Source organism: Hyla sarda, chromosome 2, assembly GCF_029499605.1.
Source record: "Hyla sarda isolate aHylSar1 chromosome 2, aHylSar1.hap1, whole genome shotgun sequence".
NCBI lineage: Eukaryota > Metazoa > Chordata > Amphibia > Anura > Hylidae > Hyla > Hyla sarda.
The window spans coordinates 330,208,456-330,229,092 of NC_079190.1; the positions used below are offsets into that span (position 1 = coordinate 330,208,456).

General features: G+C 41.4%; 1 protein-coding gene across 3 annotated transcripts in view; it reads left to right on the forward strand.

The window, feature by feature from the left end:
- The window catches only part of PLXNA2 (plexin A2), a 325,654-nt gene that overhangs the window by 151,495 nt on the left and 153,522 nt on the right, over positions 1-20,637 (forward strand). For all 3 annotated transcript variants that reach the window (XM_056557949.1, XM_056557950.1, XM_056557951.1), the window contains one exon: positions 8,197-8,331. In XM_056557949.1, coding sequence (XP_056413924.1) covers positions 8,197-8,331 — 135 coding nt within the window. The remainder of the gene's footprint in view (positions 1-8,196; positions 8,332-20,637) is intronic.

The window sequence follows — 20,637 nt, forward strand, 5'->3', positions numbered from 1 at the left end:
AGTCATAAAAAATCCAGGCCAGGGTACAGTGAAAACAAGAGTCATAAATATAGAAAAGCTGTTATGTTCACAGCCTTCTTATAGTGGATATGCAGTAGTTCTTCTACCATTGGGCCTTTGAGTCAAGAAGAACCACAGGTTTTCTTTGGCTAATCTCTACTTGCATTTCTTTGCATATAGATCTGTTGTGTGCACAGTTGTTTCTCACAGCAAGTTTGATTCTATAGTAGATTCCTCTTCAGGCTTAAAGGACCGCTTTATTACAATATAATAGGCTATTTAGAATACATATTTTTGCACTAATTACAGAGCTTTTCATTTGACAAGACTTCATTAATAAATATCTGTGATTTCCTTCATTAGTTCTCCTAACTTACTCATATGTGAGTATGACTTGAGTTCATGCTAGACAACTGTGGCATCGGTGTTACATGCAAGCCCTCCTGCATATGCCTAACCCCAAGATCTTCTTAAAAGAAAAAACTTTCCTTGCATTGCTTGCCTTTTAGATTTCAATTCAGAACTTCTGAAAGAGGGCAATTGTCAGACTTTTTGGAGAGCTTGGTAAAATCTACACATATGGTTTATCATGGGTTTTCTGGTTGTGGTTACATTGTTATCTGTATTTTGGCCATTTTAAGTCATGGTCAAATTTTCCTTTAGACATAGGACATCCTACTAGATGGATTTCAGATTCAGCAGCACTGCTCTACCTACTATACAGGGCGTGGGCTATGGGAGATCTATTTTCTCCCTGTCTTATATCAGAGTTTGAACGGGAGGAGGATTTCTCAAAGGAGTGGCTACTGTCATACTGTCACTGGAGGAGGGCAGTACAGAAAGTTAAGCAGGTGATTATGATATACTTAATCTGTTGTCACGTATGGGAAGGGAAGAGTGAAGCCCTAAACTCACCCGCTCCCACTTGCCATGCCTACTTGCATACCCACCCTAGGCGACGGGTCCAAAACCATGGTGACAGTCCCTGCCTGAATACGTGCAGGGAGTCAACAAAATAAACTATAATACAGACGGAGGTCGGGACATTGTAAGGAAACACACACACTAACAGAAATAATAACTAAACAAACATACACAATAGGTCACAGTCCACAAGCCGAGTCAGTACCAAGAGATTACAGAAAAGACATCGCAGAAACAAGAGAAGAGTCAGAGAGTTTAGCCAATGGGTCAAATGTGCCCAAGATACAATACAAATGCTTCTAGGAGTATGAGCTCTTTCGCAGGCACTGGATGAATACTGAGGGTTTAAATAGGGAGCTAAGCAGGTGAAAAGCCAATGAGGTCTGCTGACCAGAGAACAGGGCGTTTCCACAGTAACCAGAATAACAAAAGACCTCAGTGCAGATTAACCCTTCGGGTTCTTACATCTGTGCCATAGGAGTTGTTATTTTAGTGACCCTATCATTTGTGTATGGCTAGCACAATATTGCGTGTCATTATTTTATTGACACTATGGGATGGTGCTGTTGCATGGACTTTATAATTGACATAAACAAAAGGACATATAATTCTATAGGCATTGTTTACTTTTACTTGTGCATGTATGAGAATATTATATAAAGAATGTGTGGGCATGTATTTGGAAAGTTTGTATGCTAAAACTATGTATTTGTCAATCTGTATAAAACAAATATAGAATAACTGTATAAAGAATAAATGCCTAGGTGCCATACTGTTCTATTGTTGCTCATGAGGCCGCTACCTTATTTTACTGTTAGTATGTAATCATCAGCCTACATTATTCAGTAATAGCTATGCCCTTCAGTGACAAGAATATTGCTATGTTTTCTGCCTAGTCATAACAGATAAGCTGTTATAAAGAATATACACAAAAAGATCATCAGTTTGTTAGACCCAAAACATAAATGTGTAATGAATGGATATTTGGCTCTAGTGGAAGGATTGTACTGTGCTGCAACCATCTGTTATCCTGCATACTGAAATACATTTTAATTACCACTCTTGACCTGTGCTGTTCTTTGCTATGATCCCCTATCTTTGCAGATAGTCTTGTCACATTTCTCTTATCAGCAAATACTGTGTTTTACAGAGCACATTCTATTACTGTGAATAACTGATGCACAGAATGCTGCTCAGGAATACAGGTCTGATACACTTCAATCAAATGTCGGCCAAACCCACCAAATTCAGCAGGATTACCAACAGCTACCCTTACACTGTCGATAGATGTAATGGTTCATCTACTGGACTGCCTTAAGCTGGACATACACTTCAGATAGTGTTCTGAAAGCTTTGTCTCCTAACCCTACCATATACAGTGGTCCCTCAAGTTACAATATTAATTGGTTCTGGGACGCCCATTGTATGTTGAAACCATTGTATGTTGAGACCACAACTCTATGAAAACCTGGTAATTGGTTCTAAAAGCACCCAAATTAGGAAAAAGTGAGAATGAAAGAAATATAAGTAGATAACTAATATAGATAAAGCAAATCCTTACATATAAAAGTAATAAGGATTTGCTGGGAGCTGTAATCACTGTTTATTTCAAGGTTTCCCAAGCAGGGAGCCTCCAGCTGATGTAAAACTACAACTCTCAGTATGCCCGGACAGCCACAGGCTGTCCGGGCATGCTAGGAGTTGTAGTTTTGCAACCGCTGGAGGCACCCTGCTTGGGAAACACTGGTCTATGTAGAGGACAGGAGCTTCTTTGGGGTCCTGTACAGTACAGGCAATGTCCTAAAAAAGTAAGATGGAGTCGCCCTCACCTGGTGTCCAAAGGAGCAGATAACCATGGTACAGGTAAAGAGTACAGAACATGTAACACCTCTCTGTACTGTAGGGGGTGCTACCAGACATCAGTCAGTGCATACGCTTCAGTAATACAGGTGTTTTACCAGTAAATTGCCCATTCTGATTGGTCAGTTCTTCCGGCCATTGACACGTTTCACAGATCTGGACTGTCCGTAACTTTGTATGTTGAGTCTGGTTTCAAGTTACAATGGTCCAGAAAAGACGATTGTATGTTGAAACTATTGTATGTTGAGGCCATTGTAAGTTGAGGGATCACTGTACTTTCTAAGCATGTATGTGTTAAGAATGGGGAGAGAGACACCTATGGTGGCAGCTTACCTTCCCTTAAAGCAAAAAAGTACACAGGGATGTTGAAATCTATCTTCCTGAGTCTTCACTTTGCCAACTATTCCTCTGAAGAAAAGTTGGGTAGCCCCATACACATGCCTCATACACTGTGGGTTTGGCCGACAATGAACATGTCTGGCCAGCTTTAGATTGAGTAGCCAGAGCTATAATCCGAGTGTCTGAGGTTATGAAAATTTCCAACTAGTGCAAGTCAACTCCAAAATTGTTCAGATGTGTGAACAAACCTGTTTCAGTCCTTAGTCATCACAGATTATGTCTTTTTTAGAAGTTTATAAACAATAATAGGAAAACTTCCTTAGTAGGGCAATCAATGAGAGTGAACAGGAGGTAATATTTAACCTACGCTGCTGAATCGTGACAAGATTTCTAACATGGAGAATCACATGTAAACATATTTAATGCTTGGACTGGTTGCTTATGTAGTGGAAGCTGCTCTCATTTCTTACATTGATGCTTTTTCCCTTCAGTCAGCCATTTATTTAACTATATCTGCACTTGAGGCTTTGCTGATTTCCAGCCTAGAAAGGGGCTGAATCTTGCAGTGTCCCAGTAGTCTTGGCTTGCTGGCCAGCATTTGACAGTATCAGTATACGAATGGGCCGCTGGGCTACTTTGAGCCTTGGGTTCGGTTGGCTGCTTTAATCTGTGTGTAGACACATGCCAGCCCCCTCCTCAGACTCTCCATGTCTCCCAGTGTGACACCATGTTACAATCAAATGGCTATTCAAAAATGCAAATCCCGCCACGTGCAGGCAGGATGCAAACTGACACCCTTCCCCCTCTAAAGGCAAGCGTTGTTTTTTTAACTATAAGCCAGAAGCTACGCAACCCGTTACAGCCTCTCTATTAGAGACAAAGCATTCTCCTATATGTACAGTGGAAATACTGTATAAAACATATGCTAAAGCACATAAAACACGTACATGATATCAATGATTGTATTAGGATGGTGAGCAGTTTAGTAGGAAATGCTTGTTTGGAAAAGCAAGGATGCTGTCTAATAAGGATGCAGAGACATAGCTCAGAGGCTGCAGTCATGTGAGCATATAACACAATAGAAACTGACATCCATATCCTCTCCCCACCCCTTTAATGTTCAACACTTGTTAGTTCTACCCATCGTACTCCCATGTCTGACTGCTGGAAGGAAAGCAAAATATCAGACAATCCTATTCCTCCTGCAGGACTGACATAAGGCACAGGGTTAGTCATTGCTAACTATCTTCAGGAAGTGGACTGCGGAACCCTGAATCCATGTTAGAGGTTGTTGCTTCCAGCCTAGTTCGTGTTTTGTTACTTGTGCCGCTGGTCCCTGCAAATAAACATTTAATTTAGTGTATATGTAAGTAAGCATATTTCATAATGTTGGGTATCTGAGTAACTATAGCTGGATCTGCAGTAGGTTGAGGTGCCAGTGTCCTAAGAGAGCGCCACTTGCAATGAAGCATCTGACAGCATCAGCAGTTAGGGAAGCCCAGTACAGCCCCCGTGTATCAGTGTTTCGAGCATGCAGTCTTTTTTTTTGGTATTTTTTACTTAGTAAAACAATAAAAATATTTATTTATATGATGCCAACATGTTCCGCAGCAGTCTATGGGGGATGATTGATACAATGGTCCAGCCATGTTTTATAAATATGGTAGATTACATAAAGGTGGGTGAGCCAGTCGCCAGCTAATCTTTGAATATCTAAAGTGCATAGAGCATAGGGGGCACTGGTGAATGACAAGGAGTGCCATATAGATAGTAGAAGAGACCAAATAGGGAATGTTATACGCCTGCCTTACCCTCCTAACGACCACGGACGTAAATGTACGTCCTGGTGCGGCGGTAATTAGCGCACCAGGACGTACATTTACGTTCTGTGTATGACCGCGAGCATTGCTCACATCATACACTGCAGGTCGCGATCGCACGGATGTCCACCATTAACTCAATGATCAATACAGATCACGGCATCGGCGGCAATACGCATGTTAAAATAGATAATCGGATCGCCCGCAGCGCTGCCGCGGGGAACCGATCATCTGTAACAGCTGCCGGAGGACCCCTCACCTGCCTCCGGCCATCTCCCGGCGTCTTCTGCTCTGGTCTGAGACCGAGCAGACCAGAGCAGAAGATAGCCAGTAATACTGATCAGTGCTATGCCCTATGCATAGCACTGAACAGTATTAGCAATCAAATGATTGCTATAAATAAAAGTGGGGACATAAAAAGTGTAAAAAATTATAAGTTGAAAAATTTAAAAATAAAAAGTAAAAAAAAAGTGAAAATTCCTCTCACCCAATAAAAATGAAAATTGTCCCTTTTTCCCATTTTATCCCCATAAAGTGTAAAAAAAATGTTTTAGAAACATATTTGGTATTGCCACATGCGTAAATGTCCGAACTATCAAAATATAATGTTAATGATCCCGTACGGTGAATGGCGTAAATGTAAAAAATAAAAGTTAAAAAAATGTAGCTTTTTTGTCATATTTTATTTAAAAAAAATGTATAAAAAGTGATCCAAAAGTTTTATATATGCACATGTGGTATCAATAAAAAAATACAGATGACGGTGCAAAAGAGGAGCCCTCATACCACCCCATATACTGAAAAATGAAAAAGTTATAGGTGGTCAAAATAGGGCGATTTTTTTTTTTTTATTACTGATTTTGTACAAAACGTTTTAGCAGTACAAAAAATAGAAAAGTATCTAGCCATGGATATCATTTTAATCATATTGACTCAGAGAATAAAGAAAACATGTAATTTTTACTGTAAAGTGTACAGTGTGAAAACAAAATCCTCCAAAGTGTGAAAAATTTTAGTTTTCATTAACATTTCCTCCCTAAAAAAATAATTATTTGAATTCGCCATACATTTTTTGGTAAAAGGACTTTTCATTGCAAAGTACAATTGCTCACGCAAAAAACAAGCCCTTATATGGGTCTGTAGATGGAAATATAATTTATGGCGTTATGGATTTTAGAAGGCGAGGAGGGAAAAACAAAAACGCAAAAATAAAAATTGGCCTGGTCTATAAAGAGGTACTCCGGTGGAAAACATTTTATTTTTTATTTTTTTAAATGAACTGGTGCCAGAAAGTTAAACAGATTTGTAGATTACTTCTATTAAAAAATCTTAATCCTTTCAGTACTTTTTAGCAGCTGTTTGCTTCAGAGGAAAAACTCTGCTGACACCTGATGCCCGTATCAGGAACTGTCCAGAGCAGGAGAAAATCCCCATAGAAAACCTATGCTACTCTGGACAGTTCCTGACAGAGGTGTCAGCACCGGAATACCCTTTTAGGGTGCGTTCACACTACGGAATTCTCACGGAATTCCACGAGCGGACGAGTGAACTTAACATTAGTGTGTGAATGGGTATCCGCGAGACCCGTTCACACTGCAGAATTTCCGCGGCGGACAATTCCGCCGCTGAAATTGTTCTGCGCAAAGAAAAAACATGTTCATTCTTTGCACGGATTCCGCGAGCACTGCATAGCCGTCAATGGTGACGGCTCAGTGCCCTGCGGCCGTAGCGCCGAAGTACCTACGGCGGCGACCGCCAGGCGGAATCTCCGCTCGCGGAGGTATGATTTTTAGAAGGCGAGGAGGAGAAAACGAAAATGCAAAAACAAAATTGGTTTATTAAATTTATAATATTTATAAATTTATTTAAAAAAAAATTTCATTTGACTATGCTGCAGGGGCTGTAAAGCCAGTGTAGTTTATAATATAGTGTCTGTACCTGTGTGTGACTGTGGTTTCACAATTCTTCTGTGATTTTCACCCAAATATTTTTAACAGCATACAAATTACTCATGTCTCGGGATTTCCCAGGTAGCAGTGCATTGAGACCTGACATCACTAGTCAGGTGTGCATAGGGATCCGGTCCTGCTTTAATGGGTGCAGCGAGCGCTGGGTGGGCGAGAGATCATATTGCAACAGCTGTAGGCACCCTGGTTAGAAAACACTGACCTTTTGAATGCAGCTCATTTGTGCTGCAATGGGTGGGGTGGGTGATGTGTGGGAGGGAGGAATGTAACTTCACACTTAGGGTGCGTTCCCACAGGGCGTATACGCAGCGTATTTGACGCTGCGCAAAATGTATGGCAGCAGCGGGAAATACGCTGCGTATCCCTTGCTCACTATACACACAGGGCTTTCCGGCGGCAGCCCTATGTGTGTAGTGAGTTTTGGAGGCGGGGCCGTGTGCCGGCGTATCTGTGACGCGCGGCTCCGCCTCCAAAACTCACTGCACACATAGGGCTGTCGCCGGAAAGCCCTGTGTGTATAGTGAGCAAGGGATACGCAGCGTATTTCCCGCTGCTGCCATACATTTTGCGCAGCGTCAAATACGCTGCGTATACGCCCTGTGGGAACGCACCCTTATAAACAGGGAACTATGGGATGTGTAGTTTAACTCCAACAGGTAATACCCAGTTCACAAAAAGATAGCCTGGCAGGTTTGTACTAAAATCAGCTTAGGGTGGATAACCCCTTTAACAGATGTGTATTTAGGGTGCATTTAAAACTGAGAATGTTGGGTATAAGTCTGAGAATTTGGGGTAATGTATTGCAGACAACTGGTGCTCAAAGTCTTGGAGAACGGGGTGAGAGGTTTGGATAATGGAAGATATTAGTTTTAGATCATCAGGCTGCTGCAGTAAAGTGCAGGACTAGAGGACCTGTGAGTGTATCCTAAAGGCTTACAGTGTCAGCATGAAGACAGACTTCCAACTTCACACTTATTTATGAAGCCGACTCTGTAATAAGTGAGTTAGAAGCTTGATAACATCCACTCTGGTTTCTGTGCATTAAATTATTATTATTATTTTTTTTATAAAATACATTTTCTACATAGCATTGGTATGTAGGATAAATAAAATATCACATATTCTAAGTGTATATTGGTATTTTATTTTAAATGGCACAAATTAAAATATATACATACATATATATATATATATATATATATATATATATATATATATATATAAAATGGTATTTTTTAACAAAGCATTTTGCCATATAATGATTATTCCATTTTTTTGTTTTTCAGATTCGGGCAGATGGTCCTCCATATGGTGGCATTCAGTATGAAGTGGTACATACAATGAGAGATGGAAGTCCAATCCTTAGAGATATGGCATTTTCCACGGACAACAAATACCTTTACATCATGTCAGAAAGACAGGTAAGGTACTGAATAGGCCTGATTAATGAACACCTTTTCCATATACACAATAAAAGTCATCTGAAATAGTTTATAGACTGTGGCCAACATTTGTAAGTACCATGGCTGTGAACGACTGACATAACTGGTCATGTTGGATATTTTTTGGGTGCTTGGTGGTTGATTATGATTATGTTTTTTGCAATTATGCCTCTGATGTGTTAATTCAGTCAGCATCTTGAAGGTCTAAACAGTTTTATTCGGAAAAAAGGCCCACTGTTTTAGACAAACAGCATCACACATGTCAATGGTTTGTGTGTGGTACTGCACCTTGAAATTATAGGGCTGATCTGCATTGCCAAACACCCGTGGACAGTTGTGTCACAGTTTTTTATAATGTTGTACAACCCTTTTAATCTGATGTGTATGGCCATTTTATCATAGACAAGCATGCAGGAAAGGAGGTTCCTGAGAAGCATATGTCACCATGAACATGGTATCCAATCTCCCGGCATCAGGTTATAGAGCAATAGGAGCTAAGCAGAATGATATAGATTTGTAAAAATGATTCTGCATGTGTAACCTATTGTTTGAAATCCCTGTTTGTTCTGGGCTTAGGAGTCTAGTGAGTGACAGCCCATAATAAGCAGAGATATACATAAAAATGCATGTTCTACTGCATAGTAGGGTTGAAAAAAGACACATGTCCATCAAGTTCAACCAATGAGGGAAGGAGATGCATTAATAGAAGGGGTGTTGTTGCATTTAGAGAAGGAGATATAATTCTATATTTTTACTTTCACATTAATGTTGTTTTGTTCTAACAGTTGGTCTAAGCCTGTTCTAAAGCTCTCAAATGTTTTTATTGTGACCAGTTCCTGAGGTAGACTGTTCCACAAATTCACAGTTATTTTGGTGAAGAATGCTTGTCATCTCTGGAGACTAAATCCAATTTTCGCCAGGTGGAGGGAGTGCCCACTTGTTTTTTGAGAGAGTTTTACCTGGAATGATTTTTCCCCATATATTTTGTATGGGCCCTTTATGTAATTATATAAGTTGATCATATCCCCCTTAAATGTCTCTTCTCAATACTAAACAAATGTAATTCTTTTAATCTTTCCTAAAAGCCTCTTATTAGTTTAGTTGTGCATCCTAGTACCTTTTTCAGCTCTAGGACTTCCTACCTTTGAATCGGTGCCCAAAACTGAACATTATATTCCAGGTGAGGCCGCATTATTGCTTTCTAAAGGTACATTAACACGCAGATCTTCTGTGAATTTCCCGCTGCACAGTAGATTTTGTAGACTTTAGTAGTATCTGCTGCAGAACATCTGCCGCTGTTAAACCCACAGTGGAAAACTCGAAAAGTGGAAGATCTCACCTGTGTGAGCATACTCTTAAAGGTGTACTCCTGCCCTAAGACATCTTATCCCCTAGCCAAAGGATAGGGGATAAGATGCCTGATCACGGGGGGTCCCCAATCTCTCATGCTGCACCCACCTGTGTGAGCTGCACACAGCGCTGGAGGCTCAGAGTCTGAAGCCTCACGACCAAGGGGCCGGAGTATCGGGACATCACGACTCCACCCCCGTGTGATGTCACTCCCCACCTCCTCAATGCAAGTCTATGGGAGGGGGCGTGACGGCCCCTCTGGACCCGTGGTCGTGAGGCTTCAGTTTCGGAGCCTTCAGCAATGCGTGCAGCTCACACAGGTGGGTGCTGCATGAGAGATTGTGGGGGTCACCAGCAGCGGGAACCCCGCGATCAGACATCTTATCCCCTATCCTTTGGATAGGGGATAAGATATCTTAGGGCCGGAGTACCCCTTTAAGCATTTCTATTATGTCCCTGTCCCAGTCCATGTTTGTTTCAATACATGGCAATATCTTTCTGGCCTCAGAAGTAGCTGTTTGATATTACACACTGTTGTGTAGTCTATGATCTACAAATAAAGCAAAGTCCTTCTCCACCAGTGACTTTCCCCATAATACTCCCTCTTGGTGCTATAATACATGCAGGTTATTAGCACCCAGATACATAACAACAATATCACTATATAGCCATTTTCTTAGTGCCTTCTGCTCCAAAACATGACACTGGCAGATCAGACGGCTTGTCCACCATGGCAGGTTCCCTTTATGTAAAATCAATCATTTACAGTAAATGCACAATGTCATAAATATATCTCACTAACAGTGCTTTGGTGGATCCCAGAAATGTTTAGTCCATACAGGAACAGGTTTATCCTTGTACTCAGTAATGTGTTCCAGACTTCCTGCTGCACATCCTGATGATGCCTGTACATTGTTACAGCATACAACAATTTATCCTGAATATTACTACCTCACTTGACATTACCCATTTTCTGTCTTGGAAGCCGTCATTCTCATGCGGTTACAATAAAACGTTAGAACGTAGTTTAATTATTCTCAGAACCATTGATATTGTAACAAGCTTCAAAACACTTACATATTTGTATCTGCCAACCGAAAGGAGTCCAGCAACAAATCTCCTCATGTACAGCAGAGAAGGGGATGTAAAAATGAAAAGATGTAGGTCTGCGTAATTTGTCCCAATCGCATTTTCCAAGGTGTCGGCTTGAGCCACCTCATATCCGAAACACGGAAGCCTTTTCTCCACACCTCGTAATTGTTTGTGTCGGGTTTATGATAATTCAGAATTAAAGTGAGAGATGTTTAATCCTTTCTCCTGCTCGCTGCGGGAAACATTAATGCACATTTTTCTTTTGCAAATTGACTTCTCCATGTAAAGATTAGAGCGCCGGAGTTCTTTCTGTTTGCATAGCAGCCTTGTAGAATTCAGATTTCATGCAAATCTTGGGAAGCGACTTAGGCTGCTGGCAGTTGGATAATAAAAGACCAGAGCGGTAACTGGGCACTAGGAACCTACATGAGCCAACAGTGAATGGCAATATATGAGATTAAAGTGACCAACTGAGATAAGATGTTACACACAGTGTTACTGCTGTCTACTACAAATACAACCTAGCACTGCGCTATTCAGGTGTTTTTTTTTACTAATACACTAGTAATAACTTCCTTGGTTATGGTGCATCCACTAAAAAACTTTAAGAAATTCATACAGTGCAATTTGCAATGTCAAAGCTTTCTTTTAAATACAGTCCACTTAGGGCTGGGCGGTATGGCCAAATATGTCTATCACGGTATTTTTGTAACCTTTGGCAGTTCCACGGTATATAGCGGTATTCTCCCCCCTCCCCCAAAATTATCAGCCCAGCGCTGTCCCCATCGGGGTACTACTCACGTCACCCGCAAGCGCTGCCTCCTCTTCCTCCTGTTTGTTGCGGCCGCCGCCGCTGACACTCTATACTGTGCGGTATCTCTATTTCCGGGCTGCAAAAGGTAAATAAAATAAACGAACGCATGTTCCGACGTCGGCCTTACGCTAGGGACGGGAACGTCGGACAGCAGTCAGCCTATCACAGGCCGCAGCAATGTTCCACCTCGGCCGGTGATAGGCTGAGCACACTGTCATGTAAGAAGCCGGCTCAGCCTATCACCGGCCTAGGCAGAACATCGCTGCGGCCGGTGATAGGCTGACGGCTCTCCGTTCCATTCCCTAGGAAGCTGATCTGGACAGACGGGGAAGGTGAGTTACAGTTTATTTTGTTTACCTTTTGCAGCCCGGCATAGGGATAGAGTATAGAGCAGTGGTTTGCAATCTGCGGACCTCCAGATGTTGCAAAACTACAACTCCCAGCATGCCCGGACAGCCAACGGCTGTCCAGGCATGCTGGGAGTTGTAGTTTTGCAACATCTGGAGGTTGAAGACCACTGGTATAGAGTGTCAGTGCCGGCGGCCGCAACAAACAGGATGACCAGGAGGGCAGTGCTTGCGGGTGACATATGTGAGTAGCAGCGCTGGGCTGATAATTAATTGGGGGGGGGGGGGGGGGCAGAACAGCGCTCGCGGGTCACATGTGATTAGTTCCCTGATGTGGGGACAGCGCGGTGCTGGGCTGATAATTCATTCCCGAGGGGGAGGGGCCAAACCGGTATTGCAGTATGGGTTAAAATTCATATCGTGCAGCACAATAATTTCGGTATTCGGTATGAACCGGTATACCGCCCAGCCCTAAGTCCACTGTATCGTGAAAAAATTTTAAGCAATTGGTTTACATTTACCTAAAAATCTAACATTTTCTGCGATTGTGATAACCCTGTCATATATATAATGACAGCATGCAGAGACATATGACTTCATACATCTCCATAGCAATACATTATAACCGATATATACAACACAAATCTTAGAAGTGCTACGCATATCTTTTTGCATCATTTTTTCAGCATCGTCTTTTTTGTGCCAAATAGGGTATGCTATGGACTTGACTCTTCATGGTACGTCCTGCAATCCACCTGGATAGTGTTAGTGAACTTCAAGACAGACAAGACAATTGCTTGTGTTTTTTCCATCAGAGTTGTCTCCGCTTCTGGTTTTGTAAGACTACAGAACTATTGAATGTACATACACTATAAAAATGGAGCCTATATGTGTAGGGTGAGATAAATATGTGTAGGGTTTACCATTGGTACAATTACTTTATATTTTATGTCACTGAGCTTTTTATACTGCTTTCGTCTGCTTATAGTAAGGCAGGCACGTGGTGCTACCCCAAGCATAGCAGCACAAGACAAGGGTTGTGTTAGGCCAGGTTCACACTGTGTGCATGCAATACATACTAGCAGTGTTCATGGCCCGATTGTTGTCATCCAGTAGTTCTGTTCCAGCTCTATACCTATACACTTGTTTAGCTGGGTTCAATAGTTTGGTCTGCTGTGGACACCATATAGCAGTGTATGTGTGTTCGCCCCGACAGCTGTGGGAAGTGTTAGTGGCTGACAACGTACAGCCCATAAATCTGAATGGGGCCTTCTGCAGTGTACTGTGATATACAACAGCATCCCTTTTCTGATGTGATATAGCGAGGATGTACCGAGTTTGGCCAGATTACTTTAAATTGGTGTCTTAGTGAACCAGAGGACGGCAAGGAATATTAACAAACATATCCTAAGTGACTATCATTGATCCAAAGGCCTCAAGTTCGCTGCTTCAAACTGAGAGCCAGAATTAGAGATGTTAAGAGATGGGCTTTTATTATGTTTACCAACAGATGTGTGGTAACACATAGGTCAGTGCAGAGGCATAACTTTAGGATCTTAGGCCCCAGTGCTTAAACAGTGCCCATTACCAACCATGGACCATTAATAATATTAGTGTTTTCCAATTTGCCAGTAGAGCCTTAGGTCTGGGTATAACTGCTGCCCCTTTAACTGAACTCCTAGCCCTATGAACCCACTGTCTCCACTAGAATCACATTAGCCTTCATGAATTGGATCTGTCTAAGAGGAAAAGTAACTTTGATTTTCTATTCTTGTGGTTCATTCACACGTACAGGATCTGCTGCAGATATGAAGCTGTGGAGATCATTGTAACTAAATGATTGAACACAGAATCAAATCAGTAGCAGATCCTGTACATGTAGCAGGTGAAAGAATCCTGGCACTCACGATGTATGCTTGATTCCCCTCAAGTGTTTATTCACATCAATAGCATAGATGTAACACGATGGTGACACACATGTTGCTATTGTGTTACAGCTATGCTATTGATGTGAATAAACACTTGAGGTGATTCAAGCATACTTCGTGAGTGCCAGGATTCTTTCACCTACTGTAGACAATTACCTGTCCGAGAGCACCACGCTACACTACCAATGCCGACTCCCTCTACCGATCCTGTACGTGTGACTGTTTAGGACATGACAGCTCAAGCCTGACTGCTCTGTGTGTACAGTGAATCCATTCCTTCTCTGAGACTTGGAGTGCACAGGATAGAGAAGAGTTTTGAGGGAACACCAGTACCTCTGTAGCTACAGATATGAAAGATTATTGTAACTAGAGGCCCTGCGACATGGGAACTAATCACCTTTGAGAAGTACAGACTAAATGCAGACTTACAGTATGGTAGCTTGCAGCTGTCTTTCTATAGTGAACAATTGAAGTTGTGTCTGCACGTGCACACTAAAATGTAGTGTCTTTTATATTTACAAGGACTTTTTATGACAATATATAGTAGTCATGTTATCAATTCAACATTTATGATCCCTATGCAGTGCTTAATAAAAGAAAATAACCTTTCTTATTCCTTATGTCCTAATAAGATCATGTTCCCAAATCTGGCATGCCACATGAATTAGGTTTGTAACAAATCTGGGGGTCTGTGCTGTGAGCCAGGAGCGGTGGTAATTAGCCCGGCTACTAGAACTGACAAGTAAAATTCTTAATTACTACTAATTGTTCCCCCCTCCCATCACACGACCCAAAAAGGAGCGTTCTGCCTAATTGCTACCTACTCTGCACATTGTTAATGGACACTGCTCTTCATCTGACAGATACTTAATGAGGTCAATAGCTTTCTTCTACAGTCAGTATTATTTTCTCACCTATGGACACTGCACTCAAGTAGCCAAATTCTTTAACCCGTTAAGAGTTATAAAAACAACTCTTCAGGCTGGAACAAATGACCATTATTAGTGTTTTAATCCCTACAGATTCTTATTACTTACCCCGGAGGTAATCTCAGTCTTCTATCTACATATATATATATTTAAATATGTATGTGTGAAAGGGACACCCAGATGTATCAGGCAACATTTACCATTTTATCATATTGAGTAAATATATTGTAGTAGCTGTAACTGCAATGTTTGCAGTACAACTGATAATACTGTAATCCTATAATGGGTTGAGCAGTGCCATATAGTGTACAATGATAAGCTGATATCTGACATAGCGCTTTACTAGTCTTACTATCACTTCTGGCCTTCTCTACTAAAAATGTACTAACAAAAAGGGACATTGTTGCCATAACAGCCGATCGGAATCCACATTGCCAGTTTTCTGCAGCAAGTTTTGGGGAGGGGTTTCACACAGCTTTTTTGTGCCCAGTTTTTCCATACAATTTTTCGAGCCAGAAGTGAATCCAGCAGGAAGAAGAAGTATAAGTCCAGTCTGTCCTTTATATTTCCCTTTAAATCTATTTCTGACTTTGGCTTAAAAAAAATGCCACAAAAAAAGCTACAGTATGTGTGAAACGCCCTTAAAATAGGTGCACTGATCTGATTGGTTGCTGTGGAGAGTGTGTCCTTAAAAGGGAACTCTGGTGGAAAAAAAAAATGTTTTCAAATCAACTGGTGCCAGAAAGTTAAACAGATTTGTAAACTACCGTATTTATCGGCGTATAACACGCACTTTTTAGGCTAAAATTTTTAGCCTAAAGTCTATGTGCGTGTTATACGCCGATACACCCCCAGGAAAGGCAGGAGGAGAGAGGCCGTCGCTGCCCGCTTCTCTCCCCCTGCCTTTCCTGGGGTCTAGAGCCCTGCTGCCGGCCCTTCTCTCCCCCTGGCTATCGGTGCCGCTGCCCGTTCTGTCCCCCTGACTATCGGTTCCGGCGCCCCATTGCCGGCGCCGATAGCCAGGGGGAGAGAAGCAGCGCCGACAGCCAGGGGGAGAGAAGGGACAGCGGCACCCATTGCCGGCGCCGCTGCCCCGTTGCCTCCCCCCATCCCCGGTGGCATAATTACCTGTTGCCGGGGTCGGGTCCGCGCTGCTGCAGGCCTCCGGCATGCGTCCCCTGCGTCGTTGCTATGCGCTGCACGGCACGGCGCATGACGTCAGTGCGCCGCGCCGTGCATAGCAACGACGCAGGGGACGCACGCCAGTGTCAGATTCATCCATGCCCACACAGACTGCATCACATGATTATTTCCAAATCCACTGACTGGCTGAGCAGGATGATGCAGTACATCATGAGACTATATAGATCCAGAGAGGACTAGCCTTCCAGGCCCCTTATTTTATGTTTACTGCATATTATTACACTAGTATAGCTCTGTTAGTATATCACAACATGACAGGTTGTCAGGTGATAGATATCACATTTATGTCATACATCACCAATTGGTATTTAATATGGAACTTGTTCTTCATTAGATAAGAGAGATTGCCGTTATGGTGTTTTACTGTGTGTCCCAGAGCAGGCCTATAGTTGGGACTACCAGAGCACTTCTGTTCAGTGGAGCACATTGCCAGGCTTGGCCATCTGACTATGTAAACTTCATTGGAGTAAATGACTATTCCTATTTGAACAGAAACCAGATCCTCCGTCTGAACAGAAGCTGTGGTTTCTGGTAAGATATACCATGCACTTGTGGTTTATGGTGAACTCCCCTGTGTATATGCTTTACAGAGACAGATGCCCCCACCTTTTTACCAGTCGGCTACTCATTCTGTTCTTCAGTTTTGCTTTTTGCATTTCTGTAAAGGAGGAGAAAAAAAATTCTATTTAACCAACAGTGGATAATTACAAGAAATAGAAAAATGAAAAATTTCACGATGCCCATTTTTGGAAGTGGTGAAGTGTGAAATTTGAAATCAGAGCAGAAACGCCTAGTATTCGTCTTTTCTTTCTTTTTCTTTTTTTTTTTTTTCCTTCTCTCGCCTCTTCATTATTTCAGGGTCTTTTCGATGCGGTAACACTCTAGTAAATGAGTTCCACGGTTAGTGAGCTGATCAGAAAGGGGATTGCTCACACTGAGTGCTAACACAGAGACATAACTCAGGGTGTATGCAGGAGAGTTACAGAGACGCACAAATTATTCTATTTTATACTTTAATTAGTTTGAATTAGCAACGGGAATAGAGGCAGAAAATGATCCAGCCAAGGGTGAAATGGAAAAAGGGATAGGGTGGGCCTCCCTGCTATATTAATACAGACGAAGAATGAAATCTGTCTTGCATCCCTATAGTGCCTGTTCACTTGTGTCTTGTGAATGTAATGTGGAACTACAGCCATTGAGGGAACAGAGGAATAGGTGGGATTAATAATAGGTAGCAGAAAAATGTCATTATTTGTTGATCCGTATGACGTATTGACCAAGGATTACATTGAATTTATCATTTTCATGCATTTTTTATCTTTATAGGTCCAAAATGCAATGAAAAAAAAGTGAAAGAGCTGCTTTTGTAAATCTACCCTTGCACAGAGCATTCCAGGAAAGGTTTTTGGTGTGGTAAGGTTGCCTTAGGAAATGCAGCCATAGATATCGGGAGAATTAGGCTAGATTCACACTGCGGAATTTCCGTAAAAAGGATGGAATCTGGCATTCTATGAGTTGAACTATGTTTCTAGTGATTGATGGGGAAAACTGTACTTGATCCATCACCAAAAAGGTTTATACAGACTTAAAAAATTGATGGCCTATCCTCAGAATAGTCCACCAATATTAGATTGGTAGGGGGTCTATCTCTCACAACCACTATAAAAAGCATGAAGGAAGCGAGTGTGAACAGATGTAAATAATGAAGAGGCTGCAGTGCCCGCCCAATCCCGCTGAGTGACAGGGGTGCCAAGAGTCAGACCCCCGCTGATCTAATATTGATGGTCCCCAATAGCTTCTCTCCATTCCTCTAAGCTTGACATGCTGGTTCAACAGAATAAAAGTTCAGATGGGTTTCCATTAAGTAAATCACAATCTTGAAAGCTTAGCTCCTCCCGAATATAGCATCTGTAGTGTAAGGTGCCAGGTTCCCATTGGTGCAGCAATAAGAGCTCTTTATTCATAGGTTCTTGGCTTTTCTGTGCAATTCCCACAGAGTTTTGCGTAGTATGGGGACAGATTTGTGGAAACAAATCACATGCATAGGATGTGGATTGTCATCGGAATTGATGTGGATAGTTGCAATGTAAATCAGTGTCGAATCCAAGACGTGTGAAGCGATTATATGCATTAACACTCATTTAAAGTGTGTAATGTAAAATGCTTGTAGCCTGTGCCCACGCCTGGCCTGCTTCCTTCTCCCATCACAACCATTGTCTTCTTTCAGCTTTTTAAAACAGATCCATTTGTACTTATAGCTGCAATAATCATTTATGGCTATTTTATTGATTCATTAAGGATCGCATCCAACCTCACTGTTCATGTGTAATGAATTGATCAGCCCCTGTTCATTACTGCTGTACAGATAGGTCCACTTATAATGGATGGCTGAAAATTGGAGTTCTGCAGCTAGGAGCTGGCGGACCTCAAGGGTCACCTGCCTGTAGATGCCAAATTTTAGATTCAGTTCAGGGAAGCGAGTTCAGAATAACTACGGAGAGAGAGGTGACAGGCCTTGACATTGCCAAAGATAACTTAAATCACATTATTGTAAGGCCGGAGGCTTGACAGTTAGCTACGTCCTACGGCAATTCATGCACATAGAAAGGAGGTTGAGTTACCGTGACGTAAAAATTGCTATTCTAAAGAATGAAATACTATTGATATTTTATCAGGATAGATATTAGAGCGACACTACAGATGGATCATTTATGCTGTTAATATCATTTATTACTGTTTTGCCATCATACATAGGGTATAGTTGAGAAACAATTCACTCTGTAAGCAAACTGAGTGCATGGAGCAATTGGGAATCATAGCAACACACAATATGCCAATACAATGGGAGAGGTCCCCAGTGGGGCCTATAATCTAATCCCCTGCCCCAGACACACTCATGCACTCTAACTTTAGGTATCTTTGGTACGTGTTACCTGAAAACATGATGTAAGTGGCACAATTGCCAACCATGAAATACCGTATATTTTTCTAGTTTATAGGTAGCAGCTGTAACTGGTATGTTTTAGCATTTTTGCTTTTTTATTTGTACATGTGAGCATTATTGGAAGCTGTTATTTGCCATCTGCAGGGAGAGATAGCAGAATAGATATATATGTTATATTTTCCTTCCATCACTGTAAAAAAAAACTCCTGTACTGCCAAATTAGCTCTTTTCTGTATTAGGCGGTACAATAATCCGAGGATGTTTAACTGGTTTAACAACTTTCTTAATGAATGTTTTACAGTATAGTTAACTTTATTGTCTTGGCAAAACGTATTAGGGAAAGAGGAAGTCATCATTAAAGGGGTACTCCGGTGGAAAGCTTTTTTTGTTAAAATGAACTGGTGCCAGAAAGTTAAACAGATTTGTAAATTACTTCTATTAAAAAAATTTCATCCTTCCAGTACTTATTAGCAGTTGTATGCTACAGTGGAAATTCTTTGCTTTTTAAATTTATTTTTTGTCTTGTCCACAGTGCTCTCTGCTGACACCTCTATCCGTGTCAGGAACTGTCCATATTTTCTCCTGCTCTGGACAGTTCCTGATACGGGCATCAGGTGTCAGCAGAAAGCACTTATTTATCTAGAAATATTATTACAATTATTGGACTATTCATTCTGTTTATGAGGAAGGAATGTTCTTGAATAAAAGTGTAGCATTAATGTGTCACTACTTTCTATCTACCATGTATAAAGTCTGTATACACAGTGTAGACCATGGGAGTACAGTAGGACGTAACTGCAGTATCTGACTACACACAAGATTGTTCTGTAGTCTGTAACCATGGAGACAAATAGTCTTGCACTGGAGCTGTCCACATAACTACAATCCTAGAACAATGTTTCCCATATAGGATTCTGTGAAACTCTAGTTGTCATTGGAACTTGTTCTTGGGTTCAGCAGCAGACAGAACAGTCACTTGTAGGAAATGTCTACCGTAAATTGTGAATGTTCCAGTGCTGTTTTATCTGCAGATTCTAAATAAAGAAAAAGGTCTACAGTTGCATAATTTGTTGCAGATCTGCAAGTAATCCTTAGCAAATTCAACAATGTATTTCATTGCAAATGTTTACTATATGCACACTGTATTTATTTACCTATCTATATTTATTCATTTATTTTATTCTATTGTATATGGTTAATATATATTAGTCCATAGCAAGGGCCCTGCTTGGACTATTTATACTACTTCAATAAACATTAATTGATTATACAACTAGTCTGTCACATATATTACATACATACATATATATATATATATATATATATATATATATATATATATATATATGTTGAGGTCTGTACCATATTTTGCATTTTTTCCCCTTTTTTGCCACGTGGGGTTATGTGTAACACAGATACCTCGATATATTTCCTCTGTCATGGGGCAACTGGCATCAGCCTCATGTTTTTTTTTTTGCCTTTCTCTGAATCATCCTTAAAGGGGTACTCCGCCCCTAGACATCTTATCCCCTATCCAATGGATAGAGGATAAGATGTCAGATCGCCGCGGTCCCGCTGCTGGGGAGCCACCGTGATCGCCTCTGCGGCACAGCGCTATCATTACTGCACAGAGCGAATTCGCTCTGCACGTAATGACGGGCAATACAGGGGCCGGAGC